The sequence below is a fragment of the Megachile rotundata genome, chromosome 15 (genome assembly GCF_050947335.1).
Source record: "Megachile rotundata isolate GNS110a chromosome 15, iyMegRotu1, whole genome shotgun sequence".
In the NCBI taxonomy this organism is placed as follows: domain Eukaryota; kingdom Metazoa; phylum Arthropoda; class Insecta; order Hymenoptera; family Megachilidae; genus Megachile; species Megachile rotundata.
In genome coordinates, this window is record NC_134997.1 from 10406633 (window position 1) to 10432603 (window position 25971).

Below are 25971 nucleotides of genomic sequence, written 5' to 3' on the forward strand. Positions count from 1 at the left end.
ATGGAAAGTGATTAACAATTTGAATCGCGTGTTATATAAAATGGTTAATTGGTACCTAATACTGTGGTGTTTCTAATTATTTGAATCGTGTGGTATCAAGCATAATGGAGTTGAATTATACCGTTGGTTAGAACCGATTTAGTTATTATGTACAGTAGTGGGCATGATAGATTTTCCTAGGGAAAATGGCGATGTAGGGAAAAGCGCTTTACCCTGAATTTGAAACTTTAAACATTTATAAATCTGAATATTGTCTCAAGGTAATTTAGGTAAAATAGGTAATTTAGAAATATAAAAAATTCTAAATATATCTAAACTATATTTATTAAAAATTAATTCTTTCTAGTTTGATCATGTGACAAGAAGATTTAGTACCTGTTCCCGAGTTTCAATAACAGGCGCTATTAAATAAAACTGATTTGAACAAATTTAACTGTGAAAGAAAGATTAAAGGAATTCGTGTCATTTATAAATTATTGTGCTTTTGACCTTTGAAATTTATTCATTGTCTTAATCACAATTAAACTCGTATACAGAAGAGTTTTGTCCGGTGAATATTGTTTTGAATATGCTTCTAGAATAACAAACAAAGGATCGTAAGTGGTTTTGTAGAACAGGCTTCTTCAAAGTCACTTGCTCGAATTCCGTAGCGTTTCAACATGCTCTACTGGCGTAGAAAATTGTAATTTATTTTATAAATAATTTTATAAATTACTTCTATGCAATTTCATGTAAAAGCATTAGCTGAAATGTTAGAATATATAGATAATATTATGGAAGATTCCAGCATGCTCCTTAATAGTCTTTTGGTGCGATATTATTTTTGCTATCGAATTTCACTTTTGGACGAAATCGATACTGGATCCGGTGTATCTCTGGTATCGAATGATGTTTTTTGTGTTAAGTATTATCTTGTCGAAGAAATTGAGAAAATAGCTTGGTGTTGTATTGTGTTGCAAATAAACAATGCAAAAAATATTCTATGAGATTCTGGTATTTTATTATACAAAATATGAAAAATACAGAAGCTTATTTTATAATAAATTTATATCATTTCTTAAGAAATAAAATTGCAAATACCTTAATGATATAATTATTAAATAATTTAAACGTTGTTAATAATTAAACTAATTTATTTATTAATTAATATAGTTTATTAATAATATATTTCTAAAATATATTAGTTCAAATGGTCACATTTACTTGAACTATACAAGTAATTGAATTTATTTTCTAATTCCATGAAGAACTGACCTTGATTATTCCCAAGAGAAATGATTTCCGCGAAGATTATCTTTGCACTCCATTCGTTCTGTAACATCAGACGAGTAGAGTGTTTTTCCTAAGCCTTCCCATTAAATCTTTGCTATTTCAAAAATAAATCCGACGGAAGTTTATTTATTTAATCAAATATACAAAAGATTAACTATTGATTTCGCAATTTCTTTCTCAATTTCTTCCCAACTGGTTATCCAACGAACTAGCGATGGGTTACATGGGAGACGTAGCTGTAACGAAAGTTAAAAATAGTCGAATATAGCAAATAAACGAAGCAAGGTTGACGGACGCCTGACTGAAATACTCAGCTATATTAATAAATCTCTTGATCTCAATATATTGTTCCCAATTAAGATGGCGGTGTGATGCAATATTTTTTTAACAATTTAAATTTACTGAGACAGTATATAAATACATATGAGTGTATTAACTTATGTAATTATGTATAAGTTTATATGTATATAAGCATATATATAAGTATATATGTATACAAGTATGCAAGCATATATAAGAACAGATAAGTACATAGCTGTTCACAAGTATAGAATAGTATTATTTAAAAATATAAAATAATGTTATAGTATTATTCATAAATATATAACAGCATAGCAAATTATCTAGCAGTGTATCAATATTATGTATAATTACAAAATAATCTTTCATTACTATGTAAAAGTATACACAGTCAATTTGTGACTATAAAACAGTTGTATCTAGTATTGTGAAGTGTATCTAGTATTATTTATAACTAGAGAATAGCAGTGTTATTTATCTGTACAGTATTAAAATAGTAGCATTGCGGTTATCTTAAACGGAGCGTATTACTTGACAAATTGCGCGAAATTCACGGGGAATAGAAGTATACGTAATGGAGTTTAAGGTAGGAGGCATCCACCGCGGGAATAAATTTCGCATAAGTCATAAAAGGGTGGTACCGCATCCGCGCGGTTATATTCCTGGAATACGATTTTTGTCGTAAGACGGTCATAAAACGGTGCAGTCAACTGTCTAGACTTGCTTGCACGTGAATGTTACGTACGTACACGTTTCGATCGATCTTTACTGTCCGTCCGATAAACTCTAGTTTTCACCGTCGCGACATTCGCGGATGGACAGGTCAACGGCCTGGCGTATAATTGTGAATCTCTCGGTTAATAATTAGCAGGCAATCTGCCAATGCAGATTGGAAGAAACGTGCCATTTGTAATGCTTCGCTGCCAGCTTTTATTCTGGGCAGGCTAATTTAGCGTAGAACGTGCTGCAGGTATTACGTACCATCCTTTATACGTGCAACATTCTTCTTCTTTTTCTATTACTGTTTTACTATTGTTACAGCATCATTTAGTAACGCGTTAGCAAAAATAGGAAAATTTGTTTGAGTGAAAAGGGGCCCCATGTGACATTTGAATTGCGCGCGCAAGGGGGGTCACGTGACGTCAGGGCCTCTTGGCCACTCAGTACTATAGACGTATTTTAGAATCACGGAACAAATACAGTGATATTGAAACAGTAAAATAATAATAGAAATTATTTATAATATTCCTATTATATTTTGTGTTAGTTAATTTCCCTCTAATTAAGAAAAAAAACCGTGCCACATTTTTTCACTTTTTATTACACACTCCTTGTGATTGTAAAAGGACGAAAACTTTCATAGTCATTCAAGTTTCAGATTACAGTAGCGTGTAAAAATATTTTCATCAATGAATTAAACTTTTATAAACGCTCGTCTAGATAAAGATCTGTAGCTCGTATTAATAAGAACGCATGGAACTGTAACTTCGCTAGGTGTAAACTCGTATCGATTCTCGAAATGTCCGCTGGCTAGAAAGAGAACCGCGTTACGCTATTATTAAACTCTTCCCAGACGAGCGAGAATCAGGACTTTTTCTCTCATTCATCCAACCGCGGAAGAAAACTGGAGATCCTCTTTCGAGAGACAGTCGAAGCTAACGCATCTAGCTGTTTCTTTTTGTAGCGTAGACTGGTTTTAGTTCTGGGACAATGTGGACGAGCTCTGGACATTGACGTAACTAGGAATTTTTTTGGGCGGACCAGGTCCCTCGGTCACATACTGTCTTTCATCGTCTGTCCGAATGTTTTTGGAACAATTAGAAAATTTAAAAACTGGAAAATTTGTATACTACTTAATGATGATCAGCACGATTGATATGAATTAAATGGGTCATAAAATGATCGAGATAAAAATCTTTTGCCGAACAATTATGCCAGATATGGTAGTCCGCTAATTGGACGAGCGGTAAACGATCTGATCTAAATGAAATTGTAAGCAAAGACAATTGCCGTGCGTATGCAATGAGAGAATTGTTAATGCGCGCAAAAAGGATGAAAGCGATGCGTACAATTAAGTGAATAACCGGAATCGGCGATCTAATGCCATTATATTCTCGTGGAAAACTTTCTCTCTGTGTAGACACGTCGTGAAATCCCATCGTGAGATGCGAACGAGAAAATTTTAATAAGATCCACGAAACTATGCTCCTGTATCCGTTCATTGATTGTTTCATTGAATAGATTGATACACTCGTTAAAAATATAGAAATACAGAAATATAGAAATTTTCAAAATTGGACATTTTATAAATGGAAAAATTGAAGAATTGAAAGATTGACAAATTTTAAAAATTGAAAAAATTGAAAAATTGAAGAATTGAAAAATTGAAAAATTATAAAATTGGAAAATTGAAAAATTGAAAAATTGAAAAATTTTAAGAAATCAGACTTGGACTTCGAAACTTATAACGAATGCCTGGATTAATTTTCTAAAACAATTTGATCGAGCCTCAATAATCTGCTATTAGTACCACAATAAAGCTTTCACAAATTTTAATGAACCCATTATACAATTTTTCCCGCACTTGTAATTCCGTTTATAATCATTATCGCAATTCGCACGAGATCGATATCTTTCTTTGATCATCTCCAAATTGCACGTCTGCGATCGGAAGGATGGTTATCAAGTTAATGAACTCCCCAATCAGACGAAATAATAACAAAAGAGGTATACGCTCATTTGGGTCATGAGTCTGGAATTGATCTCGCGCGTGTAAATCGTACTAGCAACATAATGAATTATTAGTTTATTAATGTCGGGTCAGTGAAGCGTGGCATACGAGTACATGTGTATGAGCATATTACGATATTTCTTTGTTTCTTTGAAGTCGTAATTAAAGTTCTAGAGATAACAAGATACCCAATACGACACGATGAATTCATGCACCCGTAAATAATGCATTCTCTTATTCGCTTCTCTGTTACTAACGTATGTACATAATTACTTTCGGTGAAGATACAAGCCTTGAACAACTAATCAAGAAATAATTATCGCACTATATTATTTTTTATAAAAACATCCTTCAAAATCTTTCCTTTATTTCTTTAATATCGTATCAATCTGTAGGCTCACTTCCTAGCGGATATTGGGATCTAGGGATATTGGGATTTAGGGATATCGGAATCTAGTGATTTGGGATCTAGGGAGATTGGGATTTAGGGATATCGGAATCTAGTGATTTGGCATCTAGGGATATTAGAATTTAGGGAGATTGGAATCTAGGGAGATTGGGATCTAGGGAGATTTGGATCTAGGGAGATTGGGATCTAGGGAGATTGGGATCTAGGGAGATTGGGATCTAGGGAGATTGGGATCTAGGGAGATTGGGATCTAGGGAGATTTGGATCTAGGGAGATTGGGATCTAGGGAGATTGGGATCTAGGGAGATTGGGATCTAGGGAGATTGGGATCTAGGGAGATTGGGATCTAGGGAGATTTGGATCTAGGGAGATTGGGATCTAGGGAGATTGGGATCTAGGGAGATTGGGATCTAGGGAAATTGGAATCTAAGGAGATTGGGATCTAGGGAAATTGGGATCTAGGAATTTTTGGATTTAGGGAGATTGGTATCTAGGGAAATTGGAATCTAAGGAGATTGGGATCTAGGGAAATTGGGATCTAGGGATTTTTGGATTTAGGGAGATTGGGATCTGGGGATTTTTGGATCTAGGGATTTTCGGGTTTAGTGATATTGGGATCTATGAATATTTGGATCTAGTGATATTGGGATCTATGAATATTTGGATCTAGGGATATATCGATCTAGGGATATTTCGATCTAGAGAGATAGTAATCTAGGGACATAGGGATATAGGGACATAATGAAGTACTTCCGCATGTATAACTTCAATAAAATAAAAAAATAAATGTACAAACGATAAATCATAAATTGATATTCACATTATTTCGATATAAAGTAAAATAGCGTCGAAGAAACGCGTCATAAAAAGTTTTGCAATTTAAGGAAGAAAGTCGTGCACGTATGAAATGACCTGTCTGATAGTTCTAGAGTTAATAAAACGGAACGATAATCGTAATCGGAACGAATACAAAAAGATCCAGAATCTGGACCACCGTGCCACTTTTTGCTCGTGCAATTGAAACACGTGAGTTTCGATTTGCAGGATAAGGCGAAACACCGGACTGGCTCTGTTGGTCGAGACTACCGTGAACATATTGGATTTCTATTTCCTGTACACGCACGTGAAGAACGCTCTACTCTGTTTCTCCGCATCAAGAGGGAAATTATGAGAACTATACGGGTTCTCGGAGGACGTGTAGAAGTTTAGCGAAGGTGAGTATTCTACTTGAATACTATCGGCTTTCTACTTGCTTCGGATCTTTTGTGCCGCGATTCCAGGCCTCTAATTTCTCGTTTTCATTTTATGATGCTTTTCTAAATTGCGGACGGAGTGGGCGGTTTCGAAACGTAGAAAGTGAAACGATCACATAAATTCGCTTAAACAATGCTTTTCGACAGAAGGTGGCTAGGTATTAATTAGAGTAATCAATGACTATTTGACTAGGTGAACATTTTAGGGTTTGGACATCTGGGTTTTTGAAAATGTTCAAACTAGAGAATTTTTGAGTTTGCAAGAATTCTGCAAGTTGTCAAGAATAATCACTTTGTACCTAACCATATCTCTTTCCATGAATTATTTTAGTCTCCACAATTCGATTATAGTAATAGAAGGCCAAAGATATCCTAATCGTAGCAAGTAATGTTCACACTCTATTTACTTGTTTGGGATTATGCAAGGAATGCACCGTACTAATTGCATTCGGCACAAGTACAAATACGATGCAACAAGGCCATGTAAAATGACTGTGGCTTTTCTTCGTGACTAACCAAGATGCAGGTCACACATGGAGCTTTGTACTTTTATGGTATTCCTCGAAAACCGGTAGACATTCTCGCCAAGGCATCTTCTGTTTTTGTCGCAAACCTTGTGACTATAATTAACCGTCGAAGAATTCGATAAAATTTCTGTCTCGTTTGAGAAATACTCTCAGTGTGCTCGTACTAGTCGAGCGAGACAAGGTTAACATAAAATATAACATGATTACATCGTTATAATTGAAATATAACATGATTAAATTATTATAATTAAAATATAACATAGTTAAAGAGCTATAATTAAAATATAATATGATTACAATCAGAATAGAATTGTATTGAACATACGTAGATTCAAATATTGCCACTCTATTTAATAGCTGTATAGGGTGCCTCATAGTTAGTGTAGGTCCTTAAAATGGGAGGAGCTGGTGTGATGCGCGCGCAGCTAGGTTCGCGTCTGCGCGCGCATCTCGCCCTGATTAGTCCGATGCAATGCGTGGTAATTCTACGCGTAGTAATGCAACGTGTTGTAATCCAATGCGTAGTAATCCAACGCGTAGTAATCCAACGCGTAGTAACCCAGCGTGTAAATATCCAACGCATAGTAATCCAGCGCGTGGATATTCAACGCGTAATAATCCAACGCGTAGTAATACAACGCGTGGTAATTCTACGCGTAGGAATCTAACGCGTGGAAATCTAACGCGTAGTTAACCAACGCGTAGTAATGCAACGCGTGGTAATTCTACGCGTACTAATGCAACGTGTGGTAATCTAACGCGTAGCAATCAGAGTGCGAGAATTACGCGCGCTCAGCCCCTAGGCTCGAAGCTGTCGCTCTCGCGTCTGCGCATGCGCAATCCTCGCGCTCTGATTGGTCCGCGTTTTTCCTTAATAATTCAAAAACGAAGCTTCCTACCCCATTTTTGCAAAGGGAAATCTTATTCAGAATCGCGTCAGCTACCTTTTATTTCAGGGAGCACTAGTTTTGAAACATCCTGTATATACAATACACCGTCACATCACTATTTCGATACACTGTATTAAAACTTATATTAAATATCAAGTTTTAATATTAAAACTTGAATTAGAAGATCACACTTGTATTAGAGAATATTTCCATCGATAATCAATGTCAATTATCAATATCTAGCAGCTCAAATATCAATATCTAACAGACTTCATATCTTCATATCGATTTTCGTATTAGTATTGATATCTACAGTTGTGTAAGAAACGCATTTAATTAGGAGGGTAAGTTTCGCTAATTCAGTAGAATAACAACGCGGTACGAGGCCTTAGTCACGATGTCCAAGAGTCCCTAGCTAAATACAGGCTAGAAACGACACGAGGGGTTTCTCCACCACGATTAACTTCCATCGTGCAGAGTGGGGGATGAAGGGTCGTGGTGGTCGTGTTGAGCGTGCACCATGAGTTTTCGTACGGCAGCGGCAGGAGAAGGTTCTCCTTGTGTCTACCGTGTTCGGTTATTTTGTTAACGTCGCTCCAGATTATCATCTTCGAGCTGTGACTATTTGTCATCGAATGACACGTGCGAACGGATCTAATTCGATACCGCTTTCGTTGATCGAAGTGGTGCTGAGAGGTAATTGTGTTTGTTCAGTGCATGTGTTCTGCATGGATATTTTAACGGATTAATTGTAAGGGTGAACAAATTGCTGGTACAGCTGAATTGTAAGTTATCGATTGGAAATTTTAGTATAAATTATACATGTATTCACTATCACACATATGTGTCACATATGTGAATGTCTTTCTGAGGAATAATCTTGAGAACAAATACAGTTATCAGTTTATTTTTAGTTACCGAAATTATCTGAATTAGTCTGCTTGTAAAATAAAAAAAAATTATTTTTGTATTGTATCATATTTAAAAAATAATTATAATATTATCTATGTGCCTAGAATTGAAATAATTTATTTGAGAAATCAATATTTAATGGACACTAATTAATACTTTAATTATTAATAAATATTAACTCATAATTAGCTCGACTACCTGGTTTCTATAAATACACACGTGCTACATTTACCTATCGGTTTTTAATATATAATATTTAAATTAAAAACAAGCACTTAATTATTAAATACCATTATTGTCAATTTTATATGTTTTTATAAATACAAATTCGATATTATTAATTTCCTTCAACTTTTGATAAAATGCAGGTCGATGCACTTTTCTCTAAATCGAATACATAACGGTATACAGTAAAATTGAACATAGATCGTAAAATGTTAATCGTTTGCTAATGAGTTTACGGTCAGACGCGGTTTTTCTTTTTAGCGTTTAGTGTGTAATTAATAGTGCAGATCTAAACGTGGTATTAAATGAGATCATCAGTTATTTAACGTTAAGTTCCCTTTTATTTCGTTCGACTATGTTATTTTCAAACGTTTTAGACGGTGACGCGTTAAATAGTCACGATTGACCGAGTTTTAATAAAATTCCACGTAATCCGGCAAAGAGGACAACGTTGTCGAAATATATATTTTTGGATCGCCATTTTGGCATTATACGCTTGCGAAATGGAGCTATGTAGATCTTGCGTGTGCATACATGACCTGGTCAATATACGATAGGCACACTATAAGCCTGAAAATATCTCCATTATTCAGCTTCTCAAATATTCAAATTATTGAAGTTCTCAAATATTCAACTTCTCAAATATTAAATTTCCAACCTTAAATCTCCACATCTTTAAATTCCCAAGTTTCCAAACCTTTCAATCTCATAAGATTGTAAAAAACATCACAAAATTTTATTGTAGAATTATCCCATAGTCTCAACACTGTAACATCTCGCTATCCGTTCCAAAAGTCCATCCAAACCCAAATAAAATACAAAAAGGTACATGACTGCAGTAGTAAAAAATTTAATTCACGTACGACACGTTTGAAAACGGTCTTTGATGTCAGCGCAGTAAAATCGGTTTATTCTTAACCTGAAAGCTCTGTGCTCCACATAAACCTCAAAGAAACACAGTTCATAGAAAATAATGTCGCTGAATGATGGTGTAGCGGATCTGCCAGAGCGCGTCTGTCTCGCTTCGTGGTCCATGACTGGAACCAGTCTAGATTGCAGCAAGAAAACAGGTAGAAACTTTGCTTGAATGCGTCTCTTAGAAAGAAGGAATTTCGACCCTTAGCGATACTTGAAACTGAGAAACAATTCTGTAAAGATGCCATTATTCGTCAAGCTTCACAACGCTTGTGAACGAGAACTGCAACAATTGTGCAGTCAATAAGCAGTGACATCAATATTTATTTGTAATTTCATCTGGGAAAAGTTGTCCAAAAAAGAACTATTAAAATGAAAAATAGAAAATAACAAAGTTAGCAACGCGTTGGAATTGTAATACAATAATGATCTTATCAGTGTCGCTCTCCATATTTCCCTTCCGTTAAAACATACTATCGTCCATTAAACCTGTAAATATAATCCGAATCATATCGTGTTTGGTCTCGTTTTAATTGGAAAAGAATTACAAATCGATTGGTAAAAGTTTGATAACAAAAGAGTGGAAAATAAAAAAGTTACATCTTTGCGTTCGCTGTCTCACGAACGTACCCGAAGGGTCACGTGACGCGAGCCGAACGTAACCGAATGATACAATTTTCAATTGTAAATCATTTTCGCTTACACAGAGACTTTACTAATTAAATTTTTGTATTACCATCGTTTACATATTTGCAACTGATGTATTCCACGTATTTGACTGTTTGTGCACTGCAGAGATGCAACGGTGCAATAATCTACTTCTTGCAGCGAAACCATTTCAGTGCTATCGTAATAGAATCACACGAATACCCTTATATAATTACAATTTATAATGATTTGCGTTATATATTGCCGCATTTAGAAACGTTGAAGTTAAGTAGCCTAACACGTTCATAAACGATGCTCCCCATAACTGTTTTAACCCCACAAGTGGTCCTTAAGGAAAATATCCCTAAACATACACCTAAATGTAATCTAAATATAAACCTAAATAATAGTTACAATTTCCGATGCATCAAAATAAACGACAAAAGCTGTCCACAGATCCGCAAACAAACTGATTGACGCGGTTTAATGCGAATTTTTAGGGGTTTAGTATTCACATGTACATATGCACTCTTTTTACGTGTCACGCGAGTGTCGCTAAGGGAAGAAGGGGTTGGTTGCCAGTGCTTCGTCCCCATCAACAAAAGCTCTTTTAAGCACGAACGAGTGCTGCACTTAAGCCTACATATGCATAGTCGTGGAACCGAGTCTCGCAATTGCAACGACTCTGATTTCCAAGCTTTTCAAGTAAAAAGGCTCGCCGTGTTTGAGTAGCTTAGAATCGAAGCGAGTCGAAGCCTTCTATGTCAGTATCGTTTCAACTCTGGTTTTTGATGTTCTTCGTGACAATGCTCGTTATACCTTGTATAGGTGGCGGTAAAATGGCCGATTTTTATTCGTCAGATGCTTGACGCTGTTTGATCGTATGATACATTTATTATAAGGTTGAATTTTATAATCAGAAATGAGAGGTGAATTAGTACTTATATGTCACTATTTTAGAATAAGTCTGAGTGTCTTATAAAGTCTAAGTCTGAGTCTAAGTCTAAGTCTAAGTCTAAGTCTAAGTCTAAGTCTAAGTCTGAGTTTAAGTTTGAGTCTAAGTCTGAGTCTAAGTCTAAGTTTGAGTCTAAGTCAGAGTCAAAATTTGAGTCAAAGTTTAAGTCTAACAAGTCTAAGTTTCAGTCTAAATTTAAGTCAAAGTTTGAATCTAACAAGTCTAAGTTTGAGTCTAAGTTTGAGTCTAACAAGTCTAAGTTTCAGTCTAAATTTAAGGCAAAGTTTGAATCTAACAAGTCTGAGTCTAAATCTAAGTCAAAGTTTGAGTCTAAGTTTGAGTCTAACAAGTCTAAGTTTCAGTCTGAATTTAAGTCAAAGTTTGAATCTAACAAGTCTAAGTTTGATTCTAAATCTAAGTCAAAGTTTGAGTCTAAGTTTGAGTCTAACAAGTCTAAGTTTCAGTCTAAATCTAAGTCAAAGTTTGAGTCTAAGTTTGAGTTTAAGTCTTAGTCTAAGTCTAAGTCTAAGTCCAAGTGCTCTTATGAACCATAAACATAATTTTCAAAATAACTAAATTCAAAGAATAAAAACTGTATTACAAAAGCTAGTTACAACCTAACAACGAAAGAACATTTATTTCGTTACAGAATTCTAATCGGATGGCTGTTCGTGCAAAATCCGAGCGCAACGGCGCAGTGAAGGAAACAGAGTACAGCAATGACGCTTCCGGTATCGAATTATCAGGAGCTGCTCATTCAAGTTCGAGAGCTAACGCATGAAACCATCCGTTTGCAAAGGCAGTTATCCTCGGATTTGTTCGATAATGCCGATCCACCGGATGTGAATCACAATTTCTCGCTTGGTCAGAAGAATTATGAAAACGGTGAGTACTTATTCATGTCTGGTTCTCTTGAGAAAAAAAGTTGAAAGTATGACTGCTTGAGAAAATACGCTTTTATGTGAAAGCGGAAGATTGTGAATATTATTTCCGTGAGTGATTCTTTGCGTCTCTAATACGAGCGTTCTATAATCTTCAACTGAATATTAATTTTAAAATAAATTTCTTCAAATTGACTGTTAATTTTATTTCTATCTTTTGGCAAAGTTCTTTTTAATTAATTAGACAGGTGCTTTTGGTGTAATAATTTAAATTAATCGACTGTTAATCTTTACTATAATAATTGAAGAGTTAATAATAATTTCTTGCAAAATTATTTTATGCAAAATTAAATTACTTCAAGCACTTAATGATAATAAAAATAGAAAAATGGAAAATGATGTGACCGCAAATATAAAGAATTTATTATTCGTACATAGTTTCTGATAGGAAATATTTAAATAGAAAATACTTTCTGAAACAATATTTGTTTAAAAACCGCGCTGTTCTTTTTCACCGCATCGTTAAATGTAAGTCATGACATTAACGTGAGTGCATTGAACTTGCGATAAGAGTTAATGCTATACCGTTGGGTAGCAGAAATAATTCTTTCTACAATGCATTCTTTTATACTTTACCGCGTCAGTGTAATCTTTAACTCTATGGAACTTTTGAATGTCGCGTTGGAATAAGAATAAGGCGTTAATTAAGAAATGCAATGTATTCCATTGTAATGAAGTTCAACATATTAATGTGTCCGTATTATACTCACTGTTATGGGTCCACTATTAATTAGACTTAATTAAAATTTTGTATTGGAATGTAAATGAATGTAAATGGGAGGTGGAGATTAATTAGTAGAGTTACTGTTCTATTTGGGATATTTGGAAATTTTTAAGTGGATTTTAAGAAATTCTTAAGTTTGTAAATTGGGAAACTGGAAAATTGGAAGTTTGAGAATATGGAAATGTAGGAATGTAAGAATGTGGGAATGTAGGAATGTAGGAATGTAAGAATGTAAGAGTGTAAAAATGTAAGAATGTAGGAATGTAAGAATGTAAGAATGTACGAATGTGGGAATGTAAGAATGTAAGAATGTAAGAGTGTGAGAGTGTAAGAATGTAAGAGTGTAGGAATGTAAGAATGTAAGAATGTAAGAATATAGGAATATGGGAATATGGAAATATGGGAATGTGAGAATTTGAGAATGTGGGAATATGGGAATGTGAAAATTTGGGAATGTGGAAATATGGGAATGTGAGAATTTGGGAATGTGGGAATATGGGAATGCGAGAATTTGGAAATGTGGGAATATGGAAATTGTGAGAACTTGGAAATGTGAGAAATTGGGAATGTGAGAATTTGGGAATGTGAGAATTTGAGAATGTGAGAATTTGGGAAAGTAGAAATATTGCAATGTGAGAATTTGAGAATGTGAGGCTTTGGGAATGTGAGAACTTGGAAATGTGAGAAATTGGGAATGTGAGAATTTGGGGATGTGAGAATTTGAGAATGTGAGAATTTGGGAATGTAGAAATATTGCAATGTGAGAATTTGGGAATGTGAGAATGTTGGAATATGGGAATATGGAAATTTAGAACCATGAAACTTCAAAAATTTGTTATTTACAAAAATTTGCAAACTGATAAATTCACAATTATAAAATCCCAAAATCCAAAAATCGAATAACCCTAAATTACAAAAATTCCAACCTTCAAGAACTTGCAACCTGGTAAATCACTCCAATTACCATTAACTAATTGCCCACCCTTCACAACAGTGGTTCTCATTGTACACTTCTCATCGTGCACTTGTTTGTTAGAACGCCACATGTGTAAAAGCTTAAACGTCGCGCATTACGCAAACGTGTGACATAAATAATAAAACTTCCTGTTGACAATCCGATGCATAACGAATTACGAATTACACGGTCGATGCATCGCGTTTAAATTAAAGCGATATTCAGTGCGTTAAATTGCAACGCGACAATTACCTTTTAAATTGAAGTGTTCCTTGTTTGGATTAAACGCTGTGTGTGTCGGTTTAATACGATAACATTAGTTTTATTTAATCGCATCGGGAAACTTTAAATCTTTGTAATCAGTTCATTCTTTATCGCGGTCACTTAACCTCCTAATGGGAATGTTTGTGTCCGTTTTGTGACCTGAGTGCAATGATACTCGTGATAAAATTAAATACATTATTCAAACAATGTTAAGCATTAAACTCATGGAACAGTATTAACAAAGTTAAAGAAATATACAAAATTATCAAGTATTAGGATTTTTGTATTTTCAAACATGTAAAAGAGATTTGGAGATTTAGGAACGTGATATTTTAGAAATTTAGAAATATAAAAATTTCTAATTTTGGCAAATACAAATTTTGATTTGTCATATAATATTTGGAAAATTTGAAAATTTGGTAACGTTGAAATTTGGGAATGTAGGAATGTTGGAATTTGGGAATGTTGGAATTGGGGAATGTTGGAATTTGGGAATGTGGGAATAAGACAATGTGGGAATTTGGAAATGTGAGAATATGGGAATGTGAGAATTTGGGAATGTAGGAATATGGGAATGTGAGAATTTGGGAATATGGGAATGTGAGAATTTGGGAATGTAGGAATATGAGAATGTGAGAATTTGGGAATGTGGGAATATGGGAATTTGGGAATGTGGGAATATGGGAATTTGGGAATGTGGGAATATGAGAATGTGAGAATTTGGGAATGTGAGAATATGGGAATGTGGGAATTGGGAAATGTGATAATTTGGGAATGTGGGAATATGAGAATGTAAGAATTTGGGAATGTGGGAATTTGGGAATGTGAGAATTTAGGAATGTGAGAATTTGGGAATGTGAGAATTTAGGAATGTGAGAATTTAGGAATGTGGGAATTGGGGAATGTGGAAATGTGAAAATTTTGGAATGTGGGAATGTGAAACCGTGGAAATTTGGGAATCTAAAAATTTATTAAGCTACCAAACTCCTAAATTAAAAATAATTGAATATTTAAAAATCTGTTACTTCCTACTTTCACCTCCAATACCAAAATCCCTTAATCCCCAAATTAAAAAATGTTCAAGTCCAAAATTCACTGCCCCCTCTCATCTTAATTCTACACAATGCGCAAACTTCCTTACGCAATATATTCAGTTCGTATTCGCAAAACAGTTGCGCGATGACGTTGCCGTCAAAGCCTCAAAATTAAGCAGGGATTTGTACATCGGTAAAGTGTCCGCGAATGATTTCCGTTACTCAATTAATCCAGAAATTCAGTATCGGGCAACGGGTGTTATTTAATACGCGTCAACAATGAGTGACTAGAACCTTTGTCGAAAGAGTTGAAAGAACTTGTTGAGGTTATCCTGTTCTTTCTACGAAGATCAAGAACGATGGAGATCTTGAAGGAACCTTGAAAGAAAGATAACGATCTTAAATATTAAGATCTCGGAAGGTCTGGAGGAAGTTTTAATTTGCGTGGAACACGCACTGGGAAATGAGCATACCTTTTCTGATGGACTATATAAGTGAGCGTTTATGGTTGATTTTTACAGCTCACATGGAATACATTTATGATTGCTTGGAATATTAATTATTTCCACGTTTCTATTTATTTTTTTATATCGATCTTGGGTTAACGACTCGTGTTGTAACTCATAATTTTATTTCCAGTGAAAGTCAGCGGTTTTGTATAGAAGTTGAGTTACAGATTTTGTAGACATAAGATAATTATTACTTGCAGCAGTAACGATAATTTATTGCTTCCAAACGACACAAAGTTAATTTTATTAAGCAATTTACATGTCTCGTATCCGAGATATCGCCAGTAAAATTTAGAAAGCGTTAGAAACGTTGGGGATGTATTTATTTCAATTGTTCTATTTTAAGAAACTCGGTACGTGTTCGTAACTTTATTCAATTACACGAACGTGAGAAGGAGCTGCATATTTATGCACTTTCGTCATTGATGCCTTGTGCAAACCTTCTGCCTCATTTAGCATACAATGAGCTTCGATTTATGGGTACAAAAATACGAGACAACAAACGGTAATACAGGAAGTTAATTGGAAAATGTGTTAATTTATTAATGTGTCGAATTTATGTAGCTGGAGCGTTGAATGTGTTGCAGGTTGAAATTTGATTAATTTTAGAGATATGAAGGTTTCAATTTGGACGATTAGGGAATTTATAAATGAGGTAATTTCAAATTTTCAAAATTTTCAAAATTTGAAATTTCCAAAATGCAAAAATTCCAAGTTTTCAAAATTTCAAAAATTTCAAATTTCAAAAATTCCAATTTTCCAAAATTCCAAATTTCCGAAATTCCAAATTTCTGAAATTCCAAGTTTCCGAAATTCCAAATTTCCAAAATTCCAAATTTCCAAATTTTCAAAATTTAAAAAATTCCAAAATTTCAAAATTCCAAATTTCCAAAATTCCAAATTTCCAAATTTCCAAAATTCCAAATTTCCAAAATTCCAAATTTCCAAATTTCCAAAATTCCAAATTTCCAAAATTCCAAATTTCCAAATTTCCAAAATTCCAAATTTCCAAAATTCCAAAATTCCAAATTTCCAAAATTCCAAATTTCCAAAATTCCAAATTTCCAAAATTCCAAATTTCCAAAATTCCAAATTTCCAAAATTCCAAATTTCCAAAATTCCAAATTTCCAAAATTCCAAATTTCCAAAATTCCAAATTTCCAAAATTCCAAATTTCCAAAATTCCAAATTTCCAAAATTCTAAATTTCAAAATTTCCAAAATTCCAAATTTCCAAATTTCCAAAATTCCAAAATTCCAATATTCCAAATTACAAATTTCCAAAATTCCAAATACCTCAATTTCTAAATATTTTAACTTTCAAATCGTCTACTCCTAAAATTTCTAAACTTTCTCCCACAAGTGCTAATTATCAAATAAAGAAATTTGAGGACCCTCCATGCCTAATAAACAGCTGAACCTGTAACACAAGTTTTCCCGTATATTGAGTCGTTCATGAAACGTAAACGCTACTTTAACTGTTAGCCCGATCATAAAAGTCCATATCCGCATTCGCCAGCCAAACCGTGGAACACTCATGGGTCTGTTGCACCCTGACTGTTTTTTACTTGTCGCCACTTGCGTCACAACCGGCTGCGCTTTTCTGCTCACCATCTTTTGACGGTTTACTTTTTGCCCTCGAGAATTTGGTTATTTTTGTGAAGCTCGATGATAGGTAGAAGGGAAGCAATGTTGCTTGCGGAACGAGTGCACTCGAAAACTTTCAAGTGCCTAGAAACGTTTGGTTCCGTTCGAAGTATGGCGAAAGGGGAAATTTATCGTCCTTTTTTTGGATCCTGTTTGAAAATGTTGCATGTAGTCCAAGAGTTAGAATCTGAAGTAGATACAAATGTTTATGGCGTGTTTTCAGAAGTTTTGTTATTTCGAAATAGTAAATGCTCGGACGGAAGTTCGTCAATTAGTGACCCTTTAAAGTTCGGACGAATTTCATGTACTTGTGAAGTATCAAGTGTTGTACTAATTAACTTGTTAATTGAGGAAAATGAGTTGATTTGTTTTTTATAGTTGTAATTTAACTGACGGGTTTGTTACTTTGGATCGGTAATTGCGTTTTTGTGCGAGTGTCTAAAGGATGAAACTTTGAAATTGTATATTTGAAAAGTGGGAATATGGGAAAGTATTAATGTTGGTGAATTTTTACAAATTTGTAAATTTGAGTGTTTGATACGTGTAAAATACTTTGGAAATTTGAAATTTTGGAAATTTGGAATTTTGGAAATTTGGAATATTGGAAATTTGGAATTTTGGAAATTTGAAATTTTGGAAATTTGGAAATTGAGATATTTGGAATTTTGGAAATTTGAAATTTTGGAAATATGAAATTTTGGGAATTTGGAATTTTGGAAATTTGGAAATTTGAAATTTTGGAAATTTGAAATTATTTTAGAAGTATCTAAAATACTTTGATCCAAATACCCCTAGATTCCAATATCCCTAGATCCAAATATCCCTAAATCTCCACATCCCTAAATCCAAATATCTCTAGATCCCAATATCCCTAAATTCGTATCCCCCGTATGAATTTTTTTTAGAATACTTTATTCAATTGGAATAAAATTGTGTGTTTCAGGAAAACACCTAACCGACAACGTAATACGGCAGTTTGAGAAGAATAGAAAAAACGAGACGGGTCAAAATCCTCTGGCCGAGTACAAGTGAGTACAGCATTAATTGATGCCTTTGAAGGTATAATACTTCCGTGAGAGCAGTAAACTTGCATTCGCCATGTCAGAAGTGTATCTTCTAATGCGCTGAATTTATCGCGATTTCGTAGTTTCACTCTGCTGAATATCGCTGACAAGCATTTAGCAAAAGCTCCTATGATTTACCTCCGCGATTTGCAATTTAATTGCAATTCGGTGGAATTGTTACTATAACGTTGTTTATATTCCATTACCGATTCGAACAAACGGGATTCACTTATTGTAAGGGGTTTAACTCGAATCCTGATTTAATTAATTAATTTTTGGAACGTTAACAGCTTCGGTATAATCACATTTACATTGTTTCGTTGTTCACGTAATTATATATGTTTAACTTTTAATAAGTTTTGTTAAATTCGTACTAGGTATACAGAACACTCTTACATTTATTATCAAACAATTAGAGTTTAGAGATGCATAAAAATAAATATGGGTCAGATTTTTATTTTCGCGTCGAGAAAGAAACTCTCATCGACCTATAACACAGCCAATTTAACCCGCTCGGTCCGATGGAATTTATTTCACTAAATTGCCAATTCCCTTACAACAGGGATACGTAGATTTGAAAGGATTTACTTATTTGACAGCAATTTTCGCTATCGACCACGATTCTGTCAGAACTTGGAATCCACAGAGGGCATTCGAGCCGGAGAGCTGACCAGCCGTCTTTTGACTTGGAGAAATCGAAGCCATCGACCAACAACTCTGCAGGTGAGCTGCTTCAATATTTCCTTTTGATCAGGACGAATTCGCACGGAAAACAGCTTAACCGAACCGATATTTTATCTGTGTGACCAGAATCGCTTTAAAATATCGAATGATCGTATTCCCTTAAGCTATATTGTTCAGTTGCGTCATGCGCAGCCAATTAATGCTTGTTCGGTCAAATAAAAACAATTAAAATATTAAGCGCGTTTATGTACGTTTAATTAACATTTACGAAATTGAATTTTGGTGAAAATTGTTTGTATGACGTGTGCGTCATGGGATTGTAACTAGTGTTACTCCCTGATAGGGGTGGTAGGGTCATTCTGAATTATCACAATTACTGTTTTAATAGTAACAAGTATACAGGGTGTCTCACAACGGTGGTCCCTGAAATGGGGGGTAGCTGACATAATTCTGAATAAGATTTCCCTTTGCAAAAATGGGGTAGGCAGCTTCGTTTTTGAATTATTAAGGAAAAACGCGGACCAATCACAGCGCGAAGATTGCGCATGCGCAGACGCGAGAGCGACAGCTTCGAGCCTAGTGGCTGAGCGCGCGTAATCCTCGCACTCTGATTGCTACGCGTTAGATTACCACACGTTGCATTAGTACGCGTAGAATTACCACGCGTTGCATTACTACGCGTTGGTTAACTACGCGTTAGATTTCCACGCGTTAGATTCCTACGCGTAGAATTACCACGCGTTGTATTACTACGCGTTGGATTACTACGCGTTGAATATCCACGCGCTGGATTACTATGCGTTGGATATTCACGCGCTGGGTTACTACGCGTTGAATTACTACGCGTTGGATTACTACACGTTGCATTACTACGCGTAGAATTACCATGCATTGCATTACTACGCGTTGGATTACTACGCGTTGATTAACTACGCGTTAGATTTCCACGCGTTGGATTACTACGCGTAGAATTACCACGCGTTGTATTACTACGCGTTGGATTACTATGCGTTGAATATCCACGCGCTGGATTACTACGCGTTGGATATTCACACGCTGGGTTACTACGCGTTGGATTACTACGCATTGGATTACCACACGTTGCATTACTACGCGTAGAATTCCCACGCATTGCATTACTACGCGTTAGATTTCCACGCGTAGAATTACCACGCGTTCTATTACTACGCGCTGGATTACTATGCGTCGAATATCCACGCGTTGGATTACTGTGCGTCGAATATCCAAGCGTTGGATTACTACGCGTTGGATATTCACACGCTGGATTACTACGCGTTGGATTACTACGCGTTGGATTACTATGCGTTGTATTACTACGCGTTGGATTACTATGCGTCGAATATCCACGTGTTGGATTACTGTGCGTCGAATATCCACGCGTTGGATTACTACGCGTTGGATAACTTCGTGTTATCCGAAGCCGTCGCTATTTAGCACAGTTTAACATTTAGTTTTAACCGCATTACGAACTATAATTATCGCATTACAATTTACAATGTTTGAAGTAGTTACTAGTGTTTTAGTCTTGTATTTGAAAATGTTTAGCATCAAACGTTCCTCACTATGCTTCTATGGTTGGTGAAAATTTCGCAGAAAATTCCCTTCACTGCTGATGCATTAATGCACTTATACTAACTGATACACATGCCATGCGGTGCATTAATGACGGTGATACGCTGAAGTGGCGAACAAGGTAATACGCAGCATCCGCGCTAAACTGTCCCACTGCAATTTGCAGTACCCTATCGACGAAGATCTACATTTCAGGCTAACGTAAAATCGATACTCGTTAATAATAATATGAAATTACGTGGCAATCGATTTTACGTCAGAACGGATTTCTACGCCTTTATTCAATTTGACGCGAGTCTAAAATAGAACGAGTTAAGTTGCGGAATAGGAGCGAACCCGTGTAGAAATCTTCTATTTTAACCCGTTTAGAATTCCTATCGACTGGGGTTATTCACGTACCGTTTTTTAATTGTATTTCATTACTGTGGAACCGTAATAATTCTTTTCATGCGAAGTAAAATAATTTTTTGCACAGAGTAAAATAATTCTTTCAGTATGAATTGAAAGTTTTTGTTTCGAGGTATTGTTCCAATAACAAAAGTTATTTCACAGCCGATAGAAAATTTATTTTTACAATTTATCATTCGACGAGAACAATTGTTCCATATAAAACAGCTGCCGTTAAAAAGCACGAATATACTATAAAAAAATATGAAACATGCTATAAAAAAAATCTCAAAATGAATCAAACGTGCGAAGTAAAAATTTCATATAATTTTCAATCACGAAAGAACGTAAACATCCATAGTTCGTTTGACGCGTTTTAATTAATGAAAAAGAAAAAGTTTATGGGATATATTCACGATCAAGGTCACTGTAGCTCATTAGCATGAATGAACGTCTCTTCGCATATGCGCTTCCGTGTATTTATTTTTCGCATCCTGCGAACGTTGCATAGAGGGGAAAAAGCATGGTGAAATAGTGAGAAGGGATGGCGTTTAATTCTTGAGCATGCGCCACCATGAGGGAGTTATTGCAGAGGGGTTGCCGCCTCGCTTTGGGGTGATGTTATTGATCAGAGTTTCTTCTCTCCTACGAAATGGTTCAAGTGTATCACGCCATGGGGAATCGTGCTTCGATTCTTTCCACGTGTACAAACTGATGCTGAAGGACAAAAATCTACGTTTCAGAAATCTTTCTTACATTGCTCTTAGCAGGCTCTGAAGAGATATGAACAGAAAGAATAGCATTTTCTATGTGACTGCTTTATGTAACATGTATAACATATGCAGCATATATGTAACATTATAACATGTATAGCATGTATGTAGCATTATGTAACATGCACTGTATAAATGATATATATGTACAAATTATATAATTTATATTATATAAATATAATAGCATGTAAGTAAATTATATACATATACAATGAACATTATAACATGTATAGCATATATGTAACATTATATAAAATGCATCTATATATAAATAATATATATGTACACATTATATAATTTATATAATACAAATATAATAGCATGTAAGTAAATTATATACACATACAATTAACATGTGCAATGTACATATATAATGTATATAATTAACTGTACATAATTATATAATTTATTGTATTATTTCACTGCAAACATTTTGATACTGACATACATTGTATATTTTATAGTCTGCAACTATTAGTCAAGACATTTTTTTATCAGATTGCAAGGGGGTGAAAAATTGTGCATCACGTTAGAACACCCTATATATTAATATACTGGGTGGTTCACTATATTGCTTTACAATTCTGTTAATATTATTGCTGCAAAAAAATATCAAAGGAAAAAAATAAATGCTTGAAAGAGTACTATATTTGTGGCACAAAAATTTGTTAAATATTTCATGCTGTACTTGGCAATTTATTTAAATGGGAACATATCTTTTTGTCATTTAACACGTGTTTTTTCTATGCGGTTGTCATTCAACAATTCGGTCATTCAACATAAAAGAAATATGGGGGTAAAAATGATTAGTTATCAACGTTAAAAAATATCATTATTGAAGTCTGCAGAACTCGTGTTAGAAGCAACACTTCATAATTCACACAAAAAACAATGAAATATTAATTACCTATTGTTTTCCCTCCGTATTACCATATGGCTTTAAATGTCACCTAGAAAATGGTGATAAGGTTGCGCAACGGTGATAAACTTGTGCAAGAACAAACCGATAAAAAGGAAACCTCGTTTTATCTAAAAAGGAAGGCAAGCACATTCTGAAGTGGTTGATAACCGAACAAGTGCAGCGATAACGAATAACATATTAAAAAGCACCGACGACCCGTTTCTGAATAACAGGCCGACAATCTGTTTGTTAATCAAACGGCGTCGGAGAATTCTCCTCTAACGAGATACGTGAAAGAGATTCTGATTAGATACATCTGACAAGATATTCAGATGTCGTGGAACAGGCTTCGCGTAGTAAAAAGGGGGTAAATGATGAAACGTAGATTAAATTAGGGAAATCAAATTCTTTAAATTTTGGGGTATACATTTTTATTTAACTCAGTCAAATTTTCTTTCCATCTGGTCAAAGAGAAAATTAGTGACATGTTAAAATTAATTTTGGACAACTATATGATGTACTAGTATGTTCTTTTATCGTAAAATCTGCAAACGAGTCATCCATCATTCTAAACATTTAATGATTCACGTACACTGCATATAGCAAGCTAATAACTGTAATAATGTAACTATTAATTAATTCCTGTGAAGCGACATCTCGGACGTAGCTAAACATTGTACCCACAAATTGTTATCAAATAATTTAGTAAATTTTGACATCGATGAGCATTAGAACGGACAAAAGAGCAAGAAAGAAAACGGAAAAAACACGTGAGTCAATCCGCAGAAAAGAGAGAAGAGCGTAGAAGAGAGAGAATGCAGCGAAGGGAAGGAGAATAGAGAGGCCCAGGGTAGAAAGAGAAGACAGGTACGAAGAAGGAAGTCGAAGAAGGACAGAACGAATCGAGTGAGTCAGTGATGGCGTACAGCAGCCAGGCCGAGCCCAGCTGTTCTTCGATCCCCTAACCTACGCCAGTTTATTTCAGCTACCAACAACACTACGTGGTCCCAAACGCTCTCTGCAACCGTCTCTTTTATTCTTCCGGTTTTATTGACCTTCGAAAATGTGCGAGTAACAAAACGAAGACAGTGGCACCTTACTTCCGGTGATCGGTTCTTTTTTTCGGATCTCGTTATCTGAACCTTTGAACCGTGGACCCTTCGACTTGTTCGAGCGAGGAAATAACGAATCGATATTACGCGTTAAGTGGTGACGTTTGTTTCTCAGGGGCTTTTTTAATGGGGAGCTAGAATATTCCACGGGAATCGTGTTATCGGGATAAGGTCTCAAAAAGGGGACGAATCCGTTTGAAGTCGAGTGACTTTTGGAATGTGATCGGAAAAGTGAGAAAGTTAAGGGTGAGTTTTCGAGAGAAGATGGGAATTTTATTTGAAGTAAACGGACTTCGGAGATTCATCGGAGTTATCAGAATGAAAACTTGATAGAATACTCTTCAGACAGCTTTGTCGATCTTTATCGTTCTTATGATGTCACATATTACTGAAAATTGTGAACTTTCACTGAATTATGATTTATATTTTCCTTTAACATCTTCAGTGCAAAATTTTTATTAAAAAATTATAATACGTGCTCATGCAATTTCAACATAAAATAATAGTTTAACAAAAATTATACTTTGAGAAATTTAAGGTTAAAAAAATAATTAAGTCTGAAATAAAATAAGTTTGAACACAAAATTAAAAATTAATCGGTTCTTTAAAAATCTTATAAGAATAAAATTCTTTTACAATGAAAATTTGTATAAATAAAGATTTAATTTTTTTTAAATTTTCTTCGAAGAGTCGAGATTTGTATTTTGAATGATTTTCCATTTTCCAACCTCTGAACTTAATATTAGAAAGTTGAAAATAAGAAGCACACGTTAGAAATTTTCTCTGGAAGAAATCAAGCGTGAAAGACAGAGGAAAATAGATTTTCCTTCTTTATCTTCGGTCGCAAAAGGCGCGTCCGGTCGATTTGCGAAACGAATGGCAAAACGTGGGCTGCGAACGACTAGTAACGTATAACTATAAATGGTACTTGTAGTGGTACAGCGTCGAGGTTGTGTCGTAAAGAAAATTTAAATTATCGATACAACTTATTTGCAATAATTTTTGTTCGAGGATCCTATTTAATAGCGTTCATTCTATGATTCATTGTGAGCTGAATACTTTGAAGTTTGGGACTTCAGGAATGTTAGAAGTTCAAGAATTTGAACATTCAAACTTTCTTTCACAATATTCAAACATTCAAGTATCTAACACTTTGAAAACTCATAAACTTAAAATTTGAGAATTTAGAGATTAATAGTATAAAAATTAAGGAACTTATGAATTAAAAATTTAGAAACTAGTAAACTTACAAATCTATACATTTGAAAATAAATGTAAAAAATTATAAACCTATACAAAATTCACAAACTTATGAACCTATGAAGATAATTTAGAAAAGTGACTGAAAATTTGTGAATTGACACCATCGACGAAGTATTAACGACGCGTAGAATCGTGAAGACTGCGAACCGTGTAAGTGTCAATTATAAAAAGTCTGTCAATTACCGAGTGCTTGAAGCTTGGAAGTAGACGCACGCGGGTAGACGCACGCCCGGTTCCGCGAAGCGTATCGCGAAATCGTGGCTCGTTCCGAACGTGTCCGTCTTCGAGACGCCATCGAGAAATAGTTCCTTCGCATTCCAGAAATTCTCGAAAGGTCAGCGTACCAATTAAGCGTCTCACGCAACAAGTACCGCGTGCTTCCGAAGACAAGTAGTAGAAAAATCAGTTCGTAAGACTGTTATCGAGGCGGTGATGGGTCGCTGAAATGCCAGAGGGACATTTTGAAAATCTTTGCTGCGACGCATGCGTCCCGACGCACTCGACGCCCGATGGAGCGCGATGGAGCTGCCCCTCGGTGGATGAAGAAAGGGTCGAAACCCTGAGAAGAGGCTTTTTGACGGCGTGCGTCGCGGGAGTAGCGTGACGCCGTGACCGGCCGATTTCATCGATTTGTTTCAACGATTTTAACCGGTTAAAACATGCCGGGTGAGAAACGGACCTCCGGAAGAAGAGACGTCTCGCCGATGAAGAGCGAAGAGAGGAGTCGAGCCGGCTCGATGATACCTCTTCCGAGAACGCTCGTCTCGCAGAACCCGAAGAGCGTGAAAACGGAGAAGAATCGTATGAGGCTGATCTTGGAGAGCAGAGCACACGTCGATGGAGCGGAGAAGGAACGCAGGATCAACGAGGAGACCTTCCAGGATCTGCGGCTGTCCGAGCCCACGAGATACTGCGACTACAACGTGTATCGATGTCCTGTGCGAAAGGTGATTTTTTGGGATTTAGTTTGATGGAAAGTAGAAATAGTGTTTGGTACAGAAGTGGACTATTTAACCTTTGAGGCTCTTGTGATTGACACATTTTTTGAGTTAGACACATTCGTGTTAGAGTATTTTGACAATAC

The 25971-nt window shown here is 35.3% G+C and overlaps 1 protein-coding gene across 8 annotated transcripts in view; it reads left to right on the forward strand.

The window, feature by feature from the left end:
* The window catches only part of LOC100877316 (uncharacterized), a 46423-nt gene that overhangs the window by 546 nt on the left and 19906 nt on the right, over window positions 1-25971 (forward strand). For 4 of the 8 annotated variants that reach the window (XR_013040575.1, XM_076540032.1, XM_076540029.1 and 1 more), the window contains exons 2-5: window positions 5757-5926; window positions 11687-11922; window positions 18054-18138; window positions 18774-18897. Coding sequence is in view for 7 of the 8 variants with exons in the window: in XM_076540032.1 (XP_076396147.1) it covers window positions 11757-11922; window positions 18054-18138; window positions 18774-18897 (375 nt within the window). In the remaining variant the exon portion in view is untranslated. Of the gene's footprint in view, window positions 1-5756; window positions 5927-7896; window positions 8079-11686; window positions 11923-15403; window positions 15450-18053; window positions 18139-18773; window positions 18898-23395; window positions 23871-24858; window positions 25835-25971 lie in introns of those variants that run through there. The other 4 variants (XM_076540031.1, XM_076540030.1, XM_076540034.1 and 1 more) reach the window with 4 other exon arrangements.